General features: G+C 33.4%; 2 protein-coding genes across 7 annotated transcripts in view; one reads left to right on the forward strand and one right to left on the reverse strand.

The window, feature by feature from the left end:
- Positions 1-746: 746 nt before the first annotated feature.
- Impbeta11 (importin beta11) lies at positions 747-20,194 on the reverse strand. The gene is made up of 17 exons (XM_068766511.1): positions 19,907-20,194; positions 19,311-19,457; positions 17,964-18,184; positions 17,281-17,440; positions 16,210-16,456; positions 14,825-15,106; positions 13,976-14,157; positions 12,964-13,149; positions 11,696-11,795; positions 11,014-11,222; positions 9,337-9,534; positions 7,649-7,841; positions 6,830-7,082; positions 5,556-5,782; positions 4,715-4,844; positions 4,073-4,247; positions 747-2,969 (listed from the first exon to the last, which is right to left on the reverse strand). Exons 2-17 carry the CDS (start codon positions 19,443-19,445, stop codon positions 2,865-2,867), a joined length of 3,003 nt encoding a protein of 1,000 aa, XP_068622612.1. The 5' UTR covers positions 19,446-19,457; positions 19,907-20,194; the 3' UTR covers positions 747-2,864.
- A 1,435-nt stretch (positions 20,195-21,629) lies between these two features.
- Positions 21,630-26,699, forward strand: part of Hrb27C (Heterogeneous nuclear ribonucleoprotein at 27C) — a 32,678-nt gene continuing 27,608 nt past the window's right edge. For 2 of the 6 annotated variants that reach the window (XM_068766407.1, XM_068766408.1), the window contains exons 1-2: positions 21,644-21,782; positions 24,407-24,610. In XM_068766407.1, the coding sequence (XP_068622508.1) occupies positions 21,745-21,782; positions 24,407-24,610 (242 nt within the window). In that variant the 5' untranslated portion in view covers positions 21,644-21,744. Of the gene's footprint in view, positions 21,783-24,406; positions 24,611-26,699 lie in introns of all 6 variants that reach the window. The other 4 variants (XM_068766410.1, XM_068766409.1, XM_068766411.1 and 1 more) reach the window with 3 other exon arrangements.

Consider the following 26,699-nt stretch of genomic DNA (forward strand, 5'->3'; position numbering starts at 1 on the left):
TTAGTTATAAATACGCGAGATTTAGTTCGTGTGCCAGTGCAAACGTGCGGCGGTTCACCCCGAATCCGTCGTTGAAGGGAGCGGTATAACCCCCTCCGATGTCCAGGTCTCTGACTACGGATGAGGAGCTCAGAGGTTCTTTCTCTCTCTCTCTCTCTCTCTCTCTGCAGCCTACTTCTGCAACATCACTTATTCGCAGAAGCTTATACCAGTGCTCCATGACTGCCCTAACAAAACTTGGTAACGATAGGTTATTCCCATGTCGGCGAGTTCTCGGCGCAGCTCATTCCATGCTGTATGGTGCATGCCTCAAGCATGTACAGCATGGAATGAGCCATGTAACCATATCTACTTCATGTAATGCAATCACAGGTATTCGGTTCTCTTTTCCTCCCAACTCCATTTTAAAATCACAAAATATTTTACAATATATTGGCGAGAAAATAAAAAAAACAAAGTATCACATAAAAATGACAAATTCCAGAACAGATTCGAGCACTTCTGTTGAAAACTCCTTTTTAATAGTCAAAGGTTTAATAATATGATTATCATATTTAACCAGCTCGATGATGGAGACCACAGACCCGCAAGAGCAGCATAGGGCGCCCAACCATGGTTGACAGAAGACTTTGTCAAGGTCGTTGGAGGTGGTTGTAGGCCAATTCCAAGTGGTCTTATTGGAAATGGGGAGATCTACATAGGTTTGACAGGATCAATAAAAAACACTTTGAATTTAAATCCCCTATATTTAAAGCTATAACAAAGGAAGTCGTGAGATTATCACAAGTATACATATCTCCTATTGTTTAATAGTTTTTTTTTTATTAGTAAACAATAACTGACTTATGTTCTATTTGCTGGCAAATAAGTTTACAAACGGACAAAAATTAATACAAAATCCAATGTTACAAATTTACATAAAATTTTACAGTTTCAATGTTACTAGGAATCTTTTACAATTTACAATTTTATAGTTAAGCACAACAATACAGAGAGTCGAAGGACATATTTTTATTTATTTCATATATTTTTTACAATGTTTCAATATAATAATTATTTTTTCAACACCTTAAAACAGTTTAGGACGCTTTCACACTAGGATTAATATTGGAAACAATTCATGTGTGAACGCTAGTGTGAAAAGGCCTTAAATTGGGTGCTTGTACCAACAAGATGTTCACAATGCATTAATAACAGATTAAATTAGATTCTTGTCAATATGCTTATCGGTAATTGGTAATCATTTGTCAAATAAACGGAACAAGGCTATAATTGTTAATTACTAGTAATATAATAATATCGGGCGAAATCATAAAAAAAATTATTTCATTCAATTTTAATTTTAAAATTATTTGAATTGATAAAATAACTATGACAATACAAAATGTACAAATAAAATGTATTCCATCCCTTTAGATCGATAATGAGGTAACTCTCGATCAAATAACCGCCTACACTCGGCAATGATTAATAACGGTAGGTGGCAGGTGGGTGTCTAGGTAGACAGGGGGGGAGGTCTATCGTCCTCTCCGTTCCATCAATCCGCTGTCAACGGCGCTCATGCTCTTATTTCCTCAACCCTCACCTCGCTGGCTTCCCAAGGAGCTGTACAGCTGTTTCGGTAGCATTATACTACGATAGTGTGAGTGGTAAACCAATGATGTCATAAAAAATCCAGTTATAAATCGAGATCTAATGGTCATATGCATATATATACCTTAAGTCCAAAAATTAGCTCATTATAAAAAGCACTTTTTTTTAAAAAATCCTTAGATTCAAATGAACGAGAGGGCTGATCGTGCGTAACTATTCTATCAGTTACTAATTGAAGCCACCTCTATAATGTCTCATTAAAATTACTTCGATAATATGCATAAGAACATAAGATCTCCGATTTTAAATGCAACAAGCAAAAACTGAAATTTGAATATAAATAAATAGATAGGCATTAGCCTTATATCGAATTACAAACGAAATTTAACGATGGGATTTATTTAATTATAAAATAATTCCAGTGGACTGTGTAAAAAACTGAGCCATTGTCAAACTGTTTAATACCAAATTCATAATGTATTGAAAATTTCAAAAGGACCATCTTTTGAAATTTTCATATTCAAATTCTTTTTAAGTGAGAATAACACTACCTACCACTATATTTTTGACCGCCTTTAATCACTAATTTTGAAGTATTCATTGAAACAAATATTCCAATTGACTGAAATAAATTAATTCGGAAATAAATTCAATTGTAGTTGTAAACTAACATCAATTACACGTTAAAACTTAAATTAAAACAAGGTAGATTTAGTACAATTTCCTGGATTATTAGAGAATTATTCCAAACGTTACATGTATAGCCTTTTCTAACCAGCAACCTACCGATTGGTAGTAATGTCGAATGGGTAGCGTTTGGGAAGCTTAATAACATCTGATCTAAAATACCGCAATATCTGAAAACGTTGCCGTTGTTGGTGGACAGATAAGATACGTGGTCGTAGAGGGCTGTACTCGGAGTTTCAATGCGAGATCCGCAAGAGAATCAAAGTTACCGATGTAGTTACAAAAATTGCCCGTCTGGAATGACAGAGGGCGCTGCATATCGCTCGAACAACCGATGGTCATTGGAGCCAAAAGGTTTTCGAATGGCGATCACAGGCCGGCAAGTGACCATATGGGCGAGGCCTATGTCAATACTGAGAAGAAGAATCTACCGATGACTAGACTATGAAACTACCAAACTGGTAACTACAAGCGAACAATTTCATGTGCACTGAAATAGCGACTTACTGTATAGATAATAAGAACAGTTTTCCTTTGACAATAACCCAGGTTTTCTACGTAGTCAACTATTGGTAAATATCCTTTCAGAGAGGTATATACTCCCTGATTTGCTGGAGCGTGTCGTGCTCTGTCGACTGCAGCAGACGCTCGAACGTTTCAGCCCCAACTTGGTTCTTCAGTGTTTCCAGCTGTGACCAGTCATTTATATTTTATTATCTAATCCAGTTAGTACATAATGTTCATACTGCTACAATTGCTAGATTTAAAAAATAACAAAGAGTGTTTTTGTGCTTTAGTTTTCTAAATATATTACAATGAAATAATATATTATTTTAAAAAATATACAGTCCGAAGGATTTCTTGTCCGAACTAGTGGATGTCTTGTCGTCAATAGATGTAGGGCTTTCTAAGCTAAATAAATTACAATTTTTTGAATTAAATCTAAAAGGTATTTTCACATATACTTTGATCAAAACTTTCATCTGATAGTGACTTACACAGCTCACGTAAAATCAAGTTCTCTTCAGATAACAATAATTATTATTTGGTATGAAATATATATGAAAAAAAGGAACGACGGGTAGTAATTAACTGCAGTACTTAGTGTAAATATATGTGTGGCAGTGAACATAACGCCCACCTCAGGATAGAAATAAATTTTATTTCAGGCCTGCCACATAGGCTTCATACTTAGATTTTAGACCAGACCTAATTCGATAACAAACAGAAATCCTGAGCATAGCCCTCTTCAAGGGTTTTTTGAGCAACTGTGAGCTGAGCTTGCCAATGAATCCCGAAGTGAGGGACCACGTTCCAGTGCACTCCCTACTCCGCCGTTACCTTAGCTGTACATACCCTTGCCTAGAATTAAGAAGCTGCCGGAATCTCGAGGTCTGATCTTTTCGTTAATCATCATAACAGAGATGATGATTACTAAACAAAGGGCTCTCCCCTTATATATTTTCATTACCAATTTAATTATATATATAAATAAACTAGTTTCTTTACACGTATAATTAAATTAATAAAAAAAAAATATTGAGAGCGGAGTTTTTTTTCTATGAACGAACGAAAGTAATCGAAATGGATCAACGTCACAAGACGGTTTATGCAAGCCGATTCCAACCAGTTTTGTTGAAAATTTATGGAGAAGGCCATGTCCAGCGGTGGACATCCTACGGCTGATATAATAATTAGTTGTGATAATGAATGATTATGAATATGAGAAGAAAATTATGATAAACAATGGTGATGAATGACAAAGGAAATTAGTAGGTCAAGCGAGTATTACCTGATGGTGCGTGACGAGGCGCAGGTCAACAGCGTGCGCGGGGTGCGCAGCGGCCAGGCGGCGGCGGCGCTGCTCGTGCGGCGTATCCTCCCGGCCGCCACCGCCCCAGCGCGCCGCGCCACCTCGCCCCTCCAGTGGGGACGCAGGCCGCGACCCGGGCGGCGCTAGTAGGCCGCTGCGAACATCAACACACTTATGATTTATTGGTACTTGATATCATAGTCTTAGCAATCATTAAAATATATGGTCAAGTGAAGGTACTTTTGTAAGTGAATATTAATATTGTTATAACCTTGGGCCGTTGGGGTCGGTTGATAAGGTTCTCGAGTAGAGGATTTTATCCATATTTAATGCGACCCCGTTTACCTTAAGATTTGATAAATTATTAAATAAATATATATAATATTTATTAATAATTTATCAAATCTATTACAAATTATTATTACCTGTACAAGATTTTGTATTACTTGAAGTATTTTATATCACAGCACATACACAGATTGTAAAACTTATTATCGAATCAAGTTATTAATATTAAAATAATACGTACAGAACTCTCTCTCAACATAGGTACCAGATTGTATCACTTACTATCAGATAAACAAATTTTCTATATAAAAAAAGGTATTACAAAACACTCACTCAACATAGGTGCCGTTTTCTTCTGTTTTCATAATATCGTTCAATACTTCGGCTAAATTTAACAGAATCGCTGAAAACCTCTGCAAGACAGTCGCGTTCTGCGTGGTGAGAAGAGCAGCCAGACCCAAACCTGAGAATGAAAACAATTATTAATTTAATATAGCTGTTTGTAACAAATTTAAAAAATCATATTTTGGTCGACACCTCCTTGAATATCAGACTGTGAAACTTATCATATCGATTAATGACAATGGGTTAAGTATGCGTTCACATGGAGTCAAAATTTTCGTAAACAACTGTGGTTTTTTTTAATTCGTTCCAATGCATTCCACTCTCGAGCAGCGGTAGTCTAGTAATAGAAAACTGAGATTTATGATCGTAAGTCGTGGGTTCGATTCCTAGGATACAATCTTATATAATTCAAACTTTGTGCATAGAGTTGCCACCGCTCATAAAAGTTTCCAGAGGTTGGCAGCAGCTTTCTCTGCATACCATTATATCACACAGCGATCGGCAACCCGCCTGCCACGGTTGGTGGTTATGGTATATCCCCTTATAGATATTTTGAGGGCGGCCTGTCTCTTGCAGTGGGCGTCTATAACTTAAAACGAAGACGATGAATGTAATACCTTGTTATCTGATAACGGTGGCAATTACATCTGAAACTCCAGTAACATGAGTCTGCGCCGGTGTCAATCACCAGCCGAAATGAGGATAATATTTGTATATTATAGCATTCATTTAAATAAATGGCCGCATGTGAACGTATCTTTAAAATTAACTACAAAGCTATATAGATCATTTTTACGTATTTGAAAAGTAAATTAAAAATATAACTTACCAACAACTTTCCACCTTTCCACTTGTGTTACTAGATTCATTTTCTCAGTCCAAACGTGAAGAACCCTGTTGAGGACCTTCGCGGGGTCGGAGTCATAGTCGACGAGGCCGTTGGCTGCCTCTTGTATCGCTTTGTAGAATAGATCAGACGAGAGTAGTATGACGCGTGACAAAAGGCACAATTGTACAGACAACACCATAGGTAGGTCATCCCCTTCTAACAGACATCTGAAAATATTAATAATAACAATTTTAACGCTGTAAACAATGGAATTAACACACTTCCACATAAATAAATATAGATATTATTACAAGTGAATCAAAATAGTGCTGACCGCTTCTAACCGGTCTTATTAAACATATATAAGGATGGTCTATATCCTTTTGTAGATTTCTGATTAATTCTGATTCTGATGAGATGGAAAACTTCAAAAATTGCCGTGGCACGGAACGTGTTAACTATTGCAAGTAAATAATCGATTTTACAAATCACAATATAGTACACACACTGGGTGTGTGTACTATATTCAAGCTTATACACAAACAAATACACCAATACCTCACTTTGCGTCGTAGTTACGTTCCAAAAAAACACGACGCAAATTGAAACGCCGCAAAGTGAATTAGGATTTTCTATAACAAACCATTTAAAGATCGAAGATAGGTTCCAAGGTTACGAAAATACTACTTGGAAAAATATTTACCTTTTTTGTAACCAGAAACAACACGTAAAAATTTATACAGATTTATTATTATCTTTTAAAAAAGCACAACACGCTACATTACAAGACACTACGTAATTGAAACTGAACTCTAAAATTAGCAAAACAAAGTGAAAATAAAACAGTATTCATATTGTTTTTAGTTAGAAAGGGATTCCCTGAGTTTTGATGTCATGGCGCAATTAGAAACAAAAGTTATGCAATCTTTCAGACAAAAAAGAAAATTTCGAAAAAAATTAAAGACTAGAACTCAAAACAACGCAACCTCGAAATTCTAACGAGGCACAATGAAAATTAGTACTAATTAAGCAGCGTCGCAACTTCGAAAAAAACGGAAAACGAAACGACGCAAAGCGAGGTATTGGTGTACTATTTAATCAACAGGTTCTTAGTGTTTCATCACCAATCGACTTTCATAGATCTCTCTACTCTATATTTAGGAGCCGCTTAATTTTAATTTCCCCTGCATCTTTATTCTGAATGTATCCCTGAGTTTGATGAAGTAAAAGCCATATCGGTTAACAGCACTACTGAATATTAATAAAATGCTTACCGAATAACTCGAATCAATATAGGCCATATAACTTTCACTCCCAAGAGTGCGTTCCTCTCGGGGTACGACACACTAATACATATTTCCGCCATCTTGAGGACGGTTATGACGCCCTCTGTCCGCATGTCGCTCAGCATGTCGTCCAACAGGCCCATGCACTTCGCACCGGCTCCCAGGAAGAACTCTTCAGGACACAGCAGCGTGTACGCCTGCATTATGTACACGACTATCCTTAGATGCTCCGTGGATTGTTCTAGAAAATAAAATATTTTTACAACTTTTCGAGGCATGAAATGAAAATCTTTTTAGACTATAAGTAAGGAACATCGTTACGATCACCCCGAAACCATTGCCAAGGCCATGTTATGAGGAATGGAGAAGGGCGCGGTATAACATCCTCCATCGTCCAGGTCTTTGACTGCAGATGGAAGCTAAGCCTATAGAGACACAAAGACCGCCACGATAATCGGTTGAGCTATCTGCACCCAGCAACTTTGAAGCGACCGTCTATTTCGGCAGTCCACCTAGTGGGGGGCCTCCCCACGCATCATCTACTTGTTTCCCTATTTACTATGGATAATAATAAGAATCTAATACTAATACACTGTAATGCCGCTATTAAATGTATAATAGATGCTGAAATGGCACTTTTACGCCTATACACTTGCCACCAACGATCATCAATATAAAACCGCAATGTTAATTCCATTACTCGCTTAACGTAAAAGCTTTTTAAAAATCAAAACGAATGGACAACAACAAAATTTACAAGTTTTTTTTAATTATTATGCATAATTATTTTTAAATCGTTTCACTTACCCAATATGGGATGTAAATTCTCAGCCAACTGTAACATCGCCGGTTCGGCAGTCTGTGACGTCTCGAGGATAGCGAGCCAAAGCTCCAAAGCATCTTCTAGAAGATAAACGTGAGCGGGTTCACTGAGCTTTGTCGACTCGTTCACAACGCTCAAAATCCATGGCCGCATATTCGGTGCGCATTCGCCCAGTGCCTAATAGACAAGATTATTTCTTTATAGATTTCAACATTTAATTTTTTTTTAATGTCCTTATGAACTAGCGTTTTTAAATATAATACGAAAGCATAAGCCTTTAATTATAACTATATATTTTATCAGAAAATAAAATAATAAGACATCTTCTGACTTAATTGAATTTAGGATCTGGAATCCACGATACTCAAGATAAAAGAAACAGTAAAACGTCAATACGGCAGTATTACTTGCCACTAAAAGTCACAGCGGCTGCAGAGGCAAAGATGCTGCAAATGAACTGGCCAGGAGAGAGTAACGTAGTCGTTTACGGTCCGGCTCCTATCATCCCACTACCAATCGGTAAAGCCAGATCTGTCGTATCTGAGCGTACTGGGAGTCAACACAGTGAGTCATGCTGTATCAAGCCATGAGAAGTGCCGATAAACCAAAGAGGCTTTCGCGACCATGCTTGGAAGAGAAAGAGATTTCTGATAAGTGTACTGGGTTGGTGATTTTTGGGGAGGTGTCTGTCTGAGTACGTCTGTGACAAAAATCTGGCTGGACATTTGCCGGGATTTTTCGAGAAGTTGGGTTGGCTCGAGTAAGGCTAACCCCGATCAAAAATAAGCGCAGCGCGGCTTGGTTACGGAAACCAACCTGCAGAGACATGACAAAACTACTTTACCTGAGCATAATAATGATAAATATATCATTGTGTTCATTTCACTGACTGATTGTGTAGTTAAAAAGTTCTTCAGGCTACACACAAGCAAATCTTGGTGTAAACTTTGAATAAAAGAATATTGGAGTCAGTACTTGGAGACAGCCTAAATAACTTTTTTACGGCGTCGTGAGATAAATAATGAGTCGGAGAGGGTAGTGTTGTGAGGCGCCGTTAATGTAAAGGATTATTCATATTATATTTAGGTGCCGACACACCCGCTCCGTTCAAACGCCGCACTGTCCTGAGACACGTACTTGGAAAGTCCGGACCATACGATGACAATAAGACAAGCCACGTACATTGCACACCGTTTTCGTCGCCCGTATTACCAACCGACCAGATAGTATACCACACAGAGGACCACAATCTCCTATCATACTAAATAGAAGCGATGCTGAAGTTTTTTCCCCTACAAAGTGGTACAAGTAATATTAGCCTGGCAATAGCAGGCAACAAGTGGCGGTTCGGCCTTCTCGCTCAGTCTGAAATCTAAGCGGGTATCACCAACAAATTACAGCCGAAGCTGATGTCTTCTCGTAAAGCCCCATAAGAGAAGTCACTTCCTAAAGCGTCCGCCGAAGCGATCTAAGAGCTCAGTGATGTCCTAATCCGGTGAAATTCTAGAAGCATTCATACCCCTGTAGCCAGCTTCACTATTTTAAATGAGGTCTTTGAATGCCTATGACGAAGGCAGTGGACACTCCAATACGAATAGTCACCTGCTGTGACATATGAGGTGTACCAAGGCATGTCGTTATCGATTGTGGTGAGTGTAGGATAAGTGGTCACCTTGACGAGGTGCACGACGGCGGCGAGGGCGGCGGCACGAAGCATGTGGTGGTGAGCAGCGTGATGCCACAGCTGGGGTAGGTACGCGAACAGCGGTCCGGCGCCACAACCGCGTGCTACGCGCGCCCCGCATCGCTCGGTTATATACGACACCACGTGCAGCACGTGCATCTTCGTGTCACACTCTTCAGACTCCACCTGAAAACAACATTCACTCAATTATTTGACGCAGTTACACAAGTTTTTTTTATATAATAAATGGTAGAAACTAAGTATAGAAACACAAGCTTGATTGATTATAGGTATAAAAGATTTAAATGAGTGAATATATAGCTTATTTGCCATCAAAAAGCTTTATATCCTTTACATCTATAAAAAATCACTTGTATAAATAATATCAATTTAAAAAAATTAAGTATGCCACCAATTCTTGTTATTGTATGTAGTTACATCTTTGGAGAACTTATACAATACTTATTCTTATTATGTACTAAACAATTTTGACAAATTGTGTGACTAAGTTATTGAAATAATAAGTACTTAAAATTGATAATAGCTAGCAGCAAATGATAATAGCTTTGTTACTAAGAAACAAATTATTAGGCATTATGAATCGCGTCTCCATACTTAATTTGTGGATATAAAATATGTCTACGATCGTAGAGTACCGGCATTTGATTTGGCACATCGGTCACAATGATTTTATAGAACATAGCTCCAGCTTGGTTATTGTGATAGACAATGATTACAATTTTAAAAGCCGAACCTAGTCAAAGTCCCGGTTTAATGTCGACGAACCGAATCAAATGTCTGGTAGTGTATATGTACTGGTCAAACACAATGGTTGAATATAAATGTTCAGAAATTTTGTAATGTCTATGTTAGGGGTGATCAAATTGAAGCTTGCGAACCAGATGCAGCTTAGATAGACTATTTTTGGCTCCGATTGATTGTCGAATTATTTCAATATTTAAATTAATATTACCTATGTCAGCTTATGGGAAATCGAAACAATTTACTGGTGTGAATAAATATTTTGTACAGAAGTGCTTGAATAATCTAAAGAAGCTAATAGTTGTCCGCGATGTGGAAGGGAAAAAGAGATAGAGGATGGTCACCTACTCGCTGGAAATGGCTGCTTTAAACTTCTACTCAAAATAGAACAGCCTGGAAAAAGATGGTAACAGGGACTGACGTGTATGGACGTGATGGTAACAGGGACTCAGGCGTTATTTTGCGGAAGTCCATCCTAAGTAAGTAAAAGACCAATATTTAGGCACTTCCGCACATGCAGTCGTAATCGTGCAACAAAGTGCACTGCCCGCCAGCCCGCTGATAAATTCGCATGCGGCAAACAATGCGAATTACACAACTACCACCGCTAAATCACTCAACACGTGTTTCACCCCTCCACGGGGCATTTTCAGGAGATATAGAGGATGTTACACCGATTAGTGCCAAACACAGAGTGAGCCTAGAGTGTTTGGACTCGACCCTCAGTCATGACAAAGTGAATAAGAAGAAGAATCCATATATATCCAGACAGATCTTTAATATTCTTCTCTTTTAGATTTCAATAACTTAATTCACATAACAAAAAAACCTTCAAATGTAAAAATATTTCTGTTAACATAAAACATTAAATGTTGTAAGATGTACCAGGCGCTCATAACTTACAAGGAGATCATATAGCGCTGCGAGTGCGTGCGGCGCGAACGGTGCGAATACTTCCACGTCGAAACTGAAATCATCAATCGTACTGCGAAGCGCCTCCGCCGCGGCCAACTTCACTGCGGGATCCTCGTCGGAGCGGGTGAGGGGTTCTATTAACGCTGCGTACATTGCCGGTCGTAGAGCTTGTGATGCGCGAACGCCACTCCATTGGCCTGCAATGTATTAAAAATTAATAAACGTACATACAAAAACAATATCAACCAAAAAAATCTACTTCTTCTTTTAAATCTACATAAATAAAATTAATCTCCAGATGTAATGTGTAGCTCAAAACTAGAGAAAAGCTTGATGAGGTCGACAATTTTTTACAGCAAGGTTTTCATGGAGAGAAAAATAAATAATTGCAAAGAAAATATTGCCCCCAAAATTTGTCTTTCACATAGCTGTCAAACATTTGATCACAATTAAAACCAAAAAATATCATGTACTAATAAGAAAAAGAAAATTTGTTTGTATGAGTAATCATTGTTATAAAGACTTAAATAAACTAGTCCTCAACATAAGCATTTTTGTCTGTACTTCTAAGTTTTGATGGTATAGTCTGCTAGGGTACCAAATTTGCTAATAAAATTTAGCTAGCAAAGTTATTTTTTCGATATAACAGATAGTGACAGTGATTACTTACCAATCAACTGACACACTCGCCGTCTGATGATTCTGTAGTTATTGTCTTTAATTTTAAGTTCTTGACTTAGAACATTTGTAAACCATTCGTCGAAATCAACCTAAAAGTGCATAAATGTCTTATTATGTTCAGTATGTAAATAACTTATAAAGTTAGTTTTATTGGATGTAAAACTATAAAGCTCATACTACTACTTATTACACACAAATTTACACTAGATAATATTTTTAACACCCAAACCCATTGTCCAATTTTAAGTCCACTCAATAATCACATAAATATCTCTTAATAATTATTCTGTTTTATCCAACAATAGAAAACAATTAGTACTTTACTTTAATTATATTCAATTAAATACAAACAAATTGCAGAAATTTATATTTCAATATGTCAAAAGCTCATATGGCCATCTTTTTTGCATTCCCAATACATTTTATTACTATTTCATTACTATTGACAAAGGTGATTTCCAGTATAGACATGCTTCAACATTTGAATTGTAAGTAATGGTAAAAATAGTAATTGATACTTTGTTTCTTTATAAAACAATGTCTAAGTGTGAACGTTGAATTGAACTTTTTAGTGCTAAACTTATTTTACCAATACACACTAAAATTACAGTAAAAAGGATAGCATTTTTGTAGACAATTTATGTAAACAAGAAAAATATTCACCATTTTCGTTATAATACACCAATATTCATAATTTTTTCAACATTCTTTTCAGAAGATTTTATACTATGATAATAAAAACACAAAAAGGGTATACTACATATTTATTGACAAAGAAATTATAAAAAATTATATTGAAAATGAACAAGATTGATTTACAAACATGTTTCCCTATCGTGCGATCATTTTTTTCACAATGCGCGCGCCAAAAGTGATCTGTCAAAAGGAGCGCTATCGCGACGCTAGGATTTTTCACAACTAGCGATAGAAGCGCGACGGCGCTCCTTGCCGCTGAGAGTTAATTCAAATTTCCCTAAAATGATTCAGGAGAGACTCTACAGGAGTCTATGTTAGCTTACAAAATGCTAGTTTTCAATTAGTAAGGGATCCACGAAAATTCATCTGCTTTCGATTAAACTAAAATATTGCCTATATTTTACCAATCAATGTAGACAGATAGTGTTTTATAAAGCTCTAACTGTTTCGGCTATATTTTGAAAGATCTGTATAAGAAGAAAAGTGTAGTCATATGTACCTTACGGGAACATTGCAACAGTTAAGAGGATTAGTAAATGTCTTTCAAGTGTCACTACTCACATCATCATAGAGGTCGAAAGCTGCTAAGCCCACTGCGTTGTAAATTGCGTCCTTTTTCAAGATGGCGGGCAAGTCATCAGGTGCTATCTGAGTCTGTTGCAGGGATGCCAGCAGTTGTACCAAGTCCGGGACCAATGTATCTCGGTACAAATGAAATAGCTCCATGAATACTGTCTCCGTGCATGGCTGGTAAGAAAGTTATAAGTTTATAATGATATTAATACAACAATGAAACCAATGTATTGACAAGATATTTAAGAACAGATGGCTTCACAGAAGTTAGATCATCGAAATTGACTAGTAATAGTAGCACATACAGTACAATAAATATCTAACACAGGTAAAAATAAAGCATAAAAGAATTATCTCCACCAATTGACAAAATAATCGCCTGTTGTCCCATGTCATACTAAAGAATGAAGTTATATTTTACATTGGGTGTTTGAATTTTTGCCTCAGATATTTTTTTTTCATATACTGTGTTTGTTTCATATTTAGATGTGCAACTTCTATTCAGATATTTGAAGATTTATTATCATCTATTTATTTTCCAATGTTTAAATTTTTATTTTAAGTTAGATTAGAGCTAAACGCTAACTGTATCACAAATGAAATGTATCAATATTTGTTCATAATTCATAATAGTCATAATATAATCATTATTGTTACCCTCTTCCGGTAGTATTTCATTTATTAAATAATTAAAATGACTACATCATTCTTCTTTAGAAAGAATAACGCCATGTTACACTTTGTAACATTCACAATAAATTTTATAAACAATTTAATTATCTATTAAATAGATAGTAAAATCTAAACTTAAATGAAATGTCCCAATTTATAAAATAGCGAGATTTTCAATTTGTGATTAGAGCTGAGAGAAGTGGCGGAAGAAATTCTATCAACATGCCTTAACAAAGACATGGGAAGAAAATGAGTAAGTCATTCTCAATGTTTGCGCTCAACTTGGCTATGTATTACATAAAATATTTTCCAGGATTGGTTTACTTACCCTGAGACTGTACTTCCAAGATTCACCAGCTTCATCGGTAGCAAAGCTCTCTGGCTCGGCGTCCCAAAGTGCAAGGTCGTCAGCACTGAGGAGGAAGTAGTGGGTGACGAGATGTCGGCACATGTGGCAAACTGTGTTCTGGTCTAACACTTCCGACTTTACTTGATGCGCTTGTAACACCACTGTGGTTAAAAAAATCTTTATAAACATTCACATCACATTATAGTTAAATTTACGAAGTAAAATGATTATATTTTCATAACTTTATAATGTAATCAAATTAAAACTGCTTGTGATGTGATTACCACAAGAACATTAATTCATCATCAATTAATTCAGATTCTGGGCGATTCCTGTTAATAATACTAGTTTTGGACCTTTAGAACGCGACCATGAAGCCGGTAACACTTGGGCACGACCCATTCATGTGAACCGAAGATAGTTAAGATAGCGGAAAGTCAGAGCGGGCAGCGCAAGAATGGTTATAGTGGCTATCTTAGAGGGAGACCTATATCTTGCAGAAAGAGTATATCAGCTGACACAATCTCAAGTGTCGTAAACAGACATATCATATTAATTAATTATACCTAAAACCGATCAAATTTATGAAATTAGATTGTTATGTTTTTAAATTACCGTTGAATAAAAATATACTAAGAAAGTGACTAACATATAGCTACTTCCGCAATGCAGTAGTCATGCAATGTGTCATAAGTGAGGTAACGCCTGAATCTATTAGAAAAATATTTTAATTTACTGGATTTTCTATCTTTCAGATAGAAAACAGTTGTTATGAACATCTACCAGGAAAACATAACAATGGGATAAATCAAAACAAAGTATACTCACATGGATCCTTGACAGCATCCACGCCTTTGGGCAGTTTGTACTCTACACACTGCAATATCGTCTTCACAATGTTAAGGCATTGTATTGTGAATCTATCATATATAAGTGACATGCCTTGTTCAGTAAAACAGTAGAATAAAGCAAACTCTAGTGATGGTCGAATGAGAGGGACATAAGAGAAGGGATGGAAACAGAGAACTCCCAATGCTACTTTCGTAAGGTGTATTATGAACTTCTCACAGAGTTCCAATGGGTAGATGCCGCGCCCTTTCAGTAATTTACCTGAAATTAATTTTAAAATTATTAATCTTTTCTTCAATTAATTGAATAGCTGTTCAAGTTAGAAAACGTTTCTCATAAAAGTGTATTAAGTTCTATCTACATCAGTGTTTCATGATCAAAACATCTATTGTATTGATAGATGTTTTGATCAAGAATATAATGCCAGCAATTTAGGCTTTTTTTAATTTTTTAAAGTTATTCTACATAATATCACAATTACATGAAAAGGAGTATACTTATCTAATGTAAATTATAAAAATAAGGAAAAGCCGACATTAAATATCCATAAAAATAATAGAAATGGAGGAACAGAAAGTGTTATATTACAGGGACTGTAAAGTAATATATCTGTTGACATATTTTACAGAAAAACTGATAGATTTTTACCGCATTGAAAATTTGTATAATAGATGGCAAAATGTTGTTGATAATGAAGTAAATATATTGTTGATTAGAAATAAATATGTGTTAAAGTAGGTGTATGAATTTGACTTAAGAAAACGAAACATTACTTTCTCCCCCTAATAATTCAATTAGTCTATAAAAGTTTATGCAGTCTGCCAGGATAACATTTCCTGACTTTCATGAAGCATTTAACATGGTTATTGCAATTATCAAATGATTGTGTTTCATACAAAAAATGTGCTACAAATTGCTTAATTGGTAGTTTTCATTAAAAATGATAGCCAATTTAAGTTAGAACAGTGAACTAAATTATTATAATAATAAATGTAGATAAATAATGTATTTTTTATTGTAAATATCATAGTTATGTTTTCTTAATTTGAATATAAGTAAATATCTGCTATAAAACTTTGCAGCACTATCCACTGTTAACAGATTGTGTCAGACACTATCATTAACTACTGAAAACTATTTTGCGATGACAGATCACAAGTGTAATTGCAATTATTAAGAATTTTCTATTTAAAAGTTAAGAAAAATAAGGCTTTGTTTAAACTGATGTTATATTATTACAAAGACAGATACATGTTTTTGAAAAAGTTATCTTATGATATTAAAATTGAATATCTTAATACTTCTACTGTGAACATTTAGTAATAATACGAGAGTAATATCTAGATAAAATTATTTGTACTCACGACATTCCAAACTCGTCTTGGCTCTATCAAATACGACATTAAGAAAAGCAATAGCGTCCTGACTGTCGTGGGCATTCTTAAAACCGAAGACGGTGAGCTTCCTTAAGATTCTAAGGCAAAGAAGAGCCTTCTCCAAATGTTCGGTGATCAGCTCAGTAGCAGCGCCTTCTTGTATGTGACGCAAAAACAGTTCTGTATTCTCATGCCATAGTTGCAATATGAATGGGTAAACCGAGCTGGATAGCTCCTAGAAATTTAATTTATTCATCAGTATTACAATTCAAAAGAAAAGATGAAGTAAAATTAAGAACAAAACACTTTTTAACGACTGTATCTACACTTACTACCATTTAAAGGTTATGTACCAAGGGTGGCCAAGATCTTTGATAGTGCAAGCCTATTTTCGAAACTGTATTTTTTTTTGCGAGCCGCAATTAAATACGCATTTAAAAAACGCAAGACAATTTTTTTTTACCAAAATTATATTTAATGAAATTATTTAAACAAAAGTCACAAATATATCTATTGAAGTTAGATATAATGGCATCCGTATATGACAACTCTCCCAATAATAATGCCTCTCCTAATAAGATGCCGGTTAATTAATTATGATCGGTATTTTAATTTCGCTAATTTTATGGTGGAACAATAATTATTATTATTCACCCCAGTTATTTGTTTCAATTTCCCATAAGCTGACAGGTATTATTAATTTAAATATTGAAATAATTCAACAATCAATCTATGCTGAAAATAATCATCTAAAAAGATGCAGGCAAGCCACAGTTTGAGCACCCCTGTTATATACCACAGGTAATGACAGGAATAAATTAGACATTATGATATTTTGAAGAATTCTGATTCTAATTTTTTTTCTGATATTCATCTTATTTATTTTAAAAAATATTCATTAAATTATAGAATTAGACATGGCTATAAGGGTATGATACACAGAAATATCTATTTAAATAAGCCAAATTCATTCTAAAAAATCTTTCATTCCAATTAATATTATGCAATAAACATGTATTCCACAAAGTGTAAGTGTAAATGTCAACATGTATAACATACAAAAAATGTTCTTCGGTCTCCAATCAACCTCTTAGTTGCCAAAGCTTTAACCACATGGTGAAATATTAGCAGGGATCGGTGTTGCACGAGAGGCTGCGGTGCTTTCAAAGCTCCAATCAACTCTGGGACTAAACAAGGCCAATTGGCTGGACAGTCAAACCTTTAAAAAAGTAACATTTAAATTAAAAAAATATTTAAATAATACTAACTAAACTATATTCACTATATAAATACACTTAAAAAATTTTACATATTATTTCAACAGTAATGAAAATATCACATCACAGAAAAAAAGTTGGCGATTTAGACATTTAATACTTTAAATTTTAAATAACTGTGATATATTTATTTACGGTCATTGTTTCAATGAGCTTGAAGTCTAAGACCACTGAACATAGTTAATGCCTAAAATAAATGAACCTTGACTCTGACAAAGTAGGTTTATTGCATTAGCTGTCCCCCACTTGCTTTTCAAACTGAATAAATACCTCATTGACTTACTTGCTAGAAAGATTTTGTCAAAAATCATTCCTAGATGCTATTAATAATACCAAAAATTCAAGTCTGCACAAAGGCACTTTATAGGCAGGTTATATAAATGATGCTAATTGAAAGAATCTTTGAATCTTTCAATGAAAAGATTTATGTAGCCCATATAAATTAATATGATCCAAAACACTGACCTTGCTATTTTAGAAATTAAGACAGCTTGCTGTGTTGCAATTTGAGCAACAGGCTCGCTCAAAATAGTTGTCGTAAGGAGCCCCTGCCTTAACTTTTGTTTTTCATCATCAGTTATGGCATGAGGTGCATTTTTTCTCCAATATCTCTCGACGCCATTTTTAAAACACATTACCGCAAGCCACCGGACATTTACGTCAATTGAATGATTTGACAGAACATTCTGAAAAAAATATAAAGAAATATTAGTAAATCAAGTAATTTCTTTTTTTGGTGAAAAACATGTGATTGTTTATAGATGTTAAGGATTTAAAGGGGTGAATGTATATCTGTTTTTTCAGCAAAAAGCTTTTACACCTACATCCAATCACCCCTATATACAGTAATCACTCTGAAATAAGTAACATTAATTTATTTTAAATGTTAACCACAAATAATTTTTGAGGAAGTGCAGTGGTAGATTATAAACAATAATTAATTATACAGGTAATCTGAATTTTGATGCTTCTGATCATTGTTATTTATTCCAAAATCATTTACTTTTGGATAAGGTGTACTATACATTAATGGACCCCAAGCAAGCCATAGATTCACCCCTTTTATGCTTTTACAAATCTAACAAATCAACTTATATAAGTAAATATAGAAATTTCTTTTAGTTTCCAGTATTCAAAAATTGAACTCAATGACTTGAACTTATTAAGTTAATTGTTTATCAATTAGCTTATAACTCTATGTCAAGTTCCCTTAGAAATAAAATAAATTGTCTGTCTCTAACATTTAAATAAATAACCACCACAAAAGGCATAAATACAAAAAATAGATTAAGTTATTTCAATACCTTATTTTTACATGATTAAATTGAAATGACAAGAATATTATATTAGTTTTTATGACTATTACAATGAAAACTGTAAACAAAATATTTCAAGATTGTAGTGAAGAAAAACATTATCAAAAGGGTGTTCAAATTCAAAACATCTATTTAAATAGGCATTTACATATAATTTGGAATAGTCAATATAGAATTACTTGTAATTGTAGCTACTTATAATAAGGATTAATCCCGCATTATCACCACTGGCTCAGAATTTTAACTATACTTGATGTAGTACACTGTAGTATAAAAACAACCATGTAAATGAGTAAACAAACTAAGTTCAAAACATTGCAATTACTCATGAATGCTATAATAAGATTCATTTAATAATATACTTTTAATTTTAGATTTAAAACTAAGAAAAGGAAGATATAAGATATCATTGATAAAAAGCTATGACAGTGAAAAGTTCAATAAATATTACATAAATATGAAAAAAAAAACAAAGGATAATAAAAACCATACTAACTAAAAGTACTGAGTAAAACCCTGGTTCAGTTTCCCATTCTTGTAGCTTCTTCTCTGCTGGTTTCAAAACCTCTGTGTTTTGACTTGTGGCACGGTTAAGTGTATCCAATACTAAAGCATAGATGTTGGGATCCATTGCAATTGTTATCTGTGGCAAAGCAAATTACATCACAATTATAGGTAACAAGATTCTGTATTTAAAAAGCTAGGGCAGATACACTATTATTGTAATGAGTAAGGTGTGTCACAATAACGTGATTGTACCACTAGTTTCATCACTTGAAATCATAGTTATTTTTTTTGAACAAATAAGTTCTAGAACTTCAAAAAATAATGGAAACTTTTATTATCGCTTCTTAAATTTATATTACGTAAACACAACCATTTACCAGGCGATATATTATTAACAATGAATAAAAACAAAAATTAAACGGATAACATTGTAGTTTAAACAGAATCGATCCTGACGTTGCGATTTGCGCACCGGTAAGGAACGTTTTATATGGACGTAACCGAGTGTTAGTATAAAGTGTATTCTATATTACTAATGTAAAAATTAAAAATTAAAAAGAAAATTAAATAAATAAGGTCACTTACTTTTCACGACGAAAAAACAGATCACACAACATAACCTAACATTGTTTGCGTATTGCACTCATATTGTTCAGCGATCATTTAAAATTATGTCTTATATTCAAAGGACATCAATAAAATGCATGGTAATCAAATTTAAAAAGTTGTTCATGACGCTATCAGAAGTAGAATATAGAAACAGAAAAACTCTAGACAATCCTGATCTGTCAAATCAAAATGTCAACTTAACTGCTTCTGCCGTGTCCGGTCAAAATATCGAAGGACATTTAGGTACAGATATTAGATTGAAAAAAGTTATCTTCAAATTAACAAGTTTGGCGCGTACAAAGGTCATGTTGTTTTTTTTTTCATCGAAAAACAATACATAGATCACTTTAGGTATGTTTTTGCTTTAATAAAACTAAATAATTCATAAACTTAAAAAATTGTTGAATTTAAAAGAACTAAATCATCGTTTGTTTAATAATGTCACTTCACATTTGCACCTATTAACCAACTGCCGGTTATGAGATTTAAATGTTTATTCATAAAATGTTATATAATTTAGCACATCTTAAAACTTTCAACTCAGTCATCGAAAATTTAGTGACCAACCGCTAATCATTGGACATTTTTTCGATCTCGCTTAAAATATAGAAAATTGCAAGCATTAGTTTTATAAAATTAATTATCATCTGTATATATTTACTTTTAGACTTAAGAGAGAGTACACAAATAAATATTTGTTCACATCAATGTTTTCTGAAGATTCTGATATTCATACGTTGCAATAACCGCTAGTCAACAACCTGCTTTTGACCTTGTTTATATCTTTAATAGTATAAAAGGCTCGAATATCCAACATTTTATTAAATACTGCTTCAATGAAGACACATTGGAGCTCTGAAGTTTACCATGTAGATTTAAAATTAAGTACAGTTAAAATATTTTTTATCTAGCGCGGTGGTAAATTAAAAAAAATGGCATTTAACTATGCTCAGATTAAAATAAAAAAATTGAATTCTATTATAAGTTAATATAAATTGAATATAGAACAGTTTTTATAATAATGTAATAATTATCCAAAAGTCCAAGAAATAGTTGCGAGTGTGTGTGCTTTATATAACGAACAAAACTTTATTTAAATGCTAATAATAAACTTTAAAAAGTTTAGAACATTGAAAATTTGCTTCCTTAAAAACCATTATATCGCTTTTATTTAATTTTACTTCAATACTAATGCTTTAAAGTTTTAATCATTTACGAAAACACAATAGTGTAATACACATACAGGCTTTTTCACTATATAATTAGTTATTATTCTTTTCTTCCTATATTAGTTTTAGTTTTAAAAGAACACTTGTTGCCTATTTTTGTAGTCAATATTAAAATTTATTGCTTTCACTAAGTTATACTAGGTATTTTTTGGGTATGTTTGCTAATTATTTATCATATTAATATTTTTTGTTTGTCTGTACCGTGACACGAAAGCATTTATTTTGTTCTATTAAAATATTATGGCAACATAACTCATTTCAGGCTGCCATCTTGTGCGTTTTGAAGAAAATTAAAATCAAATAACACTTAATTTTATTTATTTCTTTATACTAGATTATTCCGTAGTATTAGAAATTTAAAAACAATTATATTTTATAAACTAAATATTGTAAACACTCATTTTAAATATTAATACTCTTTTTATGAGAATTCATTAATACGTATCGTATTTGACTATATCCTGTTTTCATGACTTTTGAGAAAGCGGATATGGTTGGTCCGCCATAACCATTCGTGTGGGTCTGTGGTTGTGTGGTTTGGGTGTCTTACCGGTGCCAAGCATTATTTTTAATTAGTAATAAGTTATGCGTATGAATCCAGACATGGACGATGACGAGAAGGGGTGAGTGTATTTAAAAGCATTTTTCTATTCTCTAAATCGTATTTTGACCATGTCAAACTATAATAGGTCAAACTGCATGTCGCTTGCTGTGTCGCATTTCATGAACGGCTACTACAGCCTGCCTAGTGGGGTTACTTGTTGGATAGCATTGTGTATAAGAATTTTATTACGTGTTAAATGAAATCTTTATATATTTGTTAGATATCCAAGAGTTCAGATCATATTTGTTCAATTAGCCTTTTACCGGCGAGCGGCCACCGACCCCAAGCCTTAGTGTGCGACTTACGTGCAAACGATCATGGCAGCTTCAGTTTCTCCTTGTATACCCCTCATTTTGGTTACCTTCACTTCGTTAATGCAAATACATAAATACACACGTTTATATAACGACATTGTCGAAATACCTCCGATGCGGAAACGTCGTAGTAAGATTAACCTTTCTGTGACGAATCAATGCTTTCTCTTATCGTATATTTCGCGGTTATACTTACTTAACACCATAAAAGTTTCTATTATTTCGATGCACGATCAATTTGGATCAATTCTCCAGTAAAATAATGAGGTTATTAGAGCAACGGAGTGCCGCGTAGCTCAATCTCATTTACGAGACGCGGCTAAAACATGCTGATTCATTTGCATATTGTTACCTACGTTAGCCGTGTAAAATGTCTTCATCGATTGCACGCATTTTTCGCAATTTAAGCATGTGTTTATTGAAAACGAGCACGCTCTTTGCAAAAATAACACGCTCGGCGTCATTAACTGAAAATGTGCTTGTTTCACATTTCGGCTTTAGACAAGGTTGCTTATGCCAAAATGCATCTATTTTATCAAACAGCCCTTTAAATACCGGCCTGATGACGGATCAGTTTTGAAAATTTTCCATACATAAAACATGAACAATCACATTCAAGAATGTAAGTGAATGTCACTTTCACCATATGGCAATTATGTTCTGTATTACAGATACAAAATGCTTTAATAATGAAACAGAAATATTTATGAATTCACAAGATAAATATACTTCAAATAGAATTAACCATACATTTTTCATAATTTAGAGTACATTAAATCATGTTAAGAAATTAATTATTGTTCACTTACAGTCTGTTTTGAATCATTTGATAATTCTATTGATATCTAATAAAATATGGAAGGATTTGATACTGTAATCTCAGATATATACAACAGATTATAAATATTTGGGTCGACTTAAACAAGTAGTTCTTATACTTTCTTAGTAAATCCATTAATTGCTAACTATGGGCCATTATTTGTAAAATAATATAAATTGTCTAACATATAGTGGTAATAGTTAACTAGCCAGATTTTTAAAATAATATCTGATGTATTGCCTTATATATAAAATATTTTTATTATTAAATGATAAAATGGTCATTACAGTTTACTTATTTAGAGCATACATTAATTTTGTTTGAGATAATTTGGGATTTCCTTATGTTACTTGAAAGTTATGCCGCTGGCTAAATGTAGTAGGTATTAATCAAATTTTTGTTTTGAATTTTACATGTTAAATGTTGAACTTTACAAAAAATTGGTATTTCCTTAATTGGCTGCTTCCTGCGGTAATAAATATTTTTGGTACTGTGATCATAGATATTAAAACAAAATTAAGATTAATTTAATAAATTGGGATTAGCATTTTTAACAAAACAATTTAGCTAAGGCCACATTTACAATTCTTTGTAATGTATATACACATGTTTGAAAATTTTATTTCAAATAGCTTCAGTAGAAAAAAGTGAAAGTATCCAAAGTTATGTTTATAACAAGCAAAAATAACAATCCAAATTTTTTCTTATTAAAAAACTCGATAACCTGAACATTGAGAATTTGAAAGATATTTGATGTAAATTATGTAAATTTATTTGCCTGCATGTTTTTTAATTCATTGCAAAATTTACAATGTAAAGTTAAATAAAACAAATAAAGAAAGCTATTGATTGGAACACATTTTTAATGTGAAATTATGTGGTACTGATATGAACAAGCATTAAAAGATCACAGATTGTAAATGAAAATTGGTAGCAAAATATTTTAGTTAATACAGTGATGGCCAGAAATATGTACCACTTAATAATATTTTTTAAATATACAACTACCAATGTAGCTGATTTTTTATATTCAATTATAATTTATGCAATCTTTGCCAAAGTTATGTCAGTTTGTTAGATTCAAGATCTCAGTCATTACTTTTCATCAGAGACTTAGAGTTTTTGTTTATTTGAATGTTATATCCAGTATATTTTACCTATAAAATATTAGTAAATATGTTTGATCTTTACCTGCTAGGGACAAAATGGTAATGATCATCTGTACATTCAATAGCGTATTATCTTTGACATTAGCCTATGAAATTAATTTTAAGAAAGTTTATAAGAATATGAGCAGATACATATATTAAGGTAATATTTTTAGATTGTTGAATGTGTTCGCAAATACTTATTTTTCAGTAAAATTTTTACCAATTTTAGTAATCATGACTATTATATATGTAACAATCACCAATAATATAACCAGTATATAACATGTTTTATTTTATTCATTTAATATAGACTAAGTGTTATGGTACATAACTTTAAAACATTTATTTTTATTGACAGAAAATTATTTGTGGGTGGTCTGTCATGGGAGACATCACAGGAGAATTTGCAGCGCTATTTTTCCCGCTACGGGGATGTCATTGACTGCGTGGTGATGAAGAACAGCGAGTCGGGCCGGTCGAGGGGCTTTGGATTCGTCACTTTTGCTGAGCCTTCTTTGGTCAATGTAGTGTTGCAAAATGGACCACATCAGCTTGATGGGAGGTCAGTTGTCTTACGTTTATATTGCTAGTATATGCATGCACAACACCTATTTATGGCTCTTTGCTAATCTATTTATTGTCTTAATAAACAATATTTACAAGCAACATATATATAACTGTCAAACTAACAGATTATTTTAATAACACTGTATTTTCATGGAAAACGTGTTGTTTATTCTATTTTTATTGAGAACATTGCCTGTGTCTCAACCAGAGCATTTTGTACATACATGTTTATATAATGCAACAGTAATAAGTTTTTAAGTAAGATTTCCAATTAAATGATATGCGCCACTCTAGAGATGACGAAATTTCAGGAATCGTTAAAAAATTTTTTCGTTTCAAACTTGAACTATTTGAACCATCAAGTAGTTATTATCTCGTAAATTATATATTCCCAGTGTAAACTATTTTGTAACAACTGTATAGAATATACGTCACTTTGTATATAAATACAGATCTCTAATGCTTTTAAGAGATAAAAGTTTACGCGAGTGTTTGTTTTGTTTACTATAGAGTTAGAGTTTACAATTTGTTTGTTACAAGTTTTTTTACTAGTTCTAACATTCTATATTTTCTGATTATTTTCAAAGAAGTCGATAAAACAGTGGTTATACATAATTGTTTAAAATGTATGAATAATAAATAACTTAGTATGTTTTAGTCTGAATTCATTGAGGCTCTAGGCAACTGTGATAACGACTGAGGTTTATCTAGCGAAAACCGTGCGTTTGAAGGTTGCGCGGACGGCAATCCCTTCACTGGTATTCGCAATACGATTACTTGAGGTTATGTTTAATTGACACGTGGTCGCTAAATGATAAGTGAAAAAAATAGAGGCAAGTCTGATTTCTCGGGCTTGCAGCAGGAAATTATTGAACTTGATTGAATATTAGTTACCATGTTAATCAAAAAATCGCTGAACTAATTCAAGGAATGTTTATTTTTTTTAAATAGGTGATATCGAGCCAAACTGCTCTAAAAGGTTAAATACACCCAGTATTTACACACATTCTCTGTCAAACAATGTATGGTACGCCCCACCCTATCCAAAATCAAGCTTTTCAGAAATAATAACTAATTTAATGATAATATAGCAAGAGTTTTCAAAATTAGGATTGCTACATGTTGAAATTAATTATTGCTGACTGTACCGCCAGAAGTTATTTGCATGTCGCATTCAAGTAGAGAAAATAAAATAATGTAACAACATATTTCAGAGTGATCACTTTATACAGGTTGTTAAAATAGTGTAAATTTTCACACAAACATACTGGAATAAACAAGAAAGCATACATTATCGAGCTAAGTTAAAATAAAACAATGAATAAATACTGTTATAAAAATTAATACTAAACTAAAACAATAGTAGCTAATATGAAAAGATTCAGGCCAAAGTTAGACAAAATGTGACCTAATTAAACGAAAATAAACGACCATCGGCCCGCCTTTGACTGTGTATTAATCTAACATTTGAAGTCGTAATTAAACTTCGCAAACAATGTATATTTGTAATTTTTTTAATTCCTCTTATTTTCGAAACTATGAATTTATGAAAGCTATGTGAAAAATGAAGTATTTCCTTATAAGTCGTCCTCACCGGCGCAACATCTATCACTGAGCCATATAAGCCATGGGGTCACCCGTGAACCGCGTGTAAGGTTCATCGGAATGGTTTCCCGCAAGCCGCATATTGCAACTATAAAAAAAAACGCACAGAAAACTGAGCCTCGTTGTCCAACTAGACGGTGTGGTTTACAAATCTAATAAAAACTTTTAGGTTTCAAGCCTTCTGCTATGTCGATTTTAAATTTTATTTCATATAATAAAACAGTTGATTTCCTGATTTTGATTTTACCCCAACACGCAATGACTTTTTCCTCTCGACTACCATATAATTTTTAATCTATAACGATTTAGTAATAGTAGAATAGAAGTTTACTCTTAGACCAATTCGACAGGTAATATTAAAACATTCTAAATATCTACATTAAATTTATAACATGAACTTTTATAATCTCTTATAAAAACAATTGAAATCTAGTTTTAATGACGTAACTCAAACTTGTTGAAATTAGATACGAAAGAGG

This window comes from Battus philenor, unplaced genomic scaffold, assembly GCF_028537555.1.
Source record: "Battus philenor isolate CCGP_79_NKW_IND1 unplaced genomic scaffold, ilBatPhil1.0.hap1 SCAF_21, whole genome shotgun sequence".
Classification (NCBI taxonomy): domain Eukaryota; kingdom Metazoa; phylum Arthropoda; class Insecta; order Lepidoptera; family Papilionidae; genus Battus; species Battus philenor.

Excerpts from the sequence above, each read along its gene's own strand:
- Impbeta11 (XM_068766511.1), bottom strand. The coding sequence starts at position 19,445 with ATGGATCCCAACATCTATGCTTTAGTATTGGATACACTTAACCGTGCC. Across the intron at positions 11,796-12,963 it reads CTTTCGACCTCTATGATGAT|GTTGATTTCGACGAATGGTT; the intron begins GTGAGTAGTGAC and ends ATGCACTTTTAG. Across the intron at positions 4,845-5,555 it reads GGAAAGGTGGAAAGTTGTTG|GTTTGGGTCTGGCTGCTCTT; the intron begins GTAAGTTATATT and ends TTTCATTCTCAG.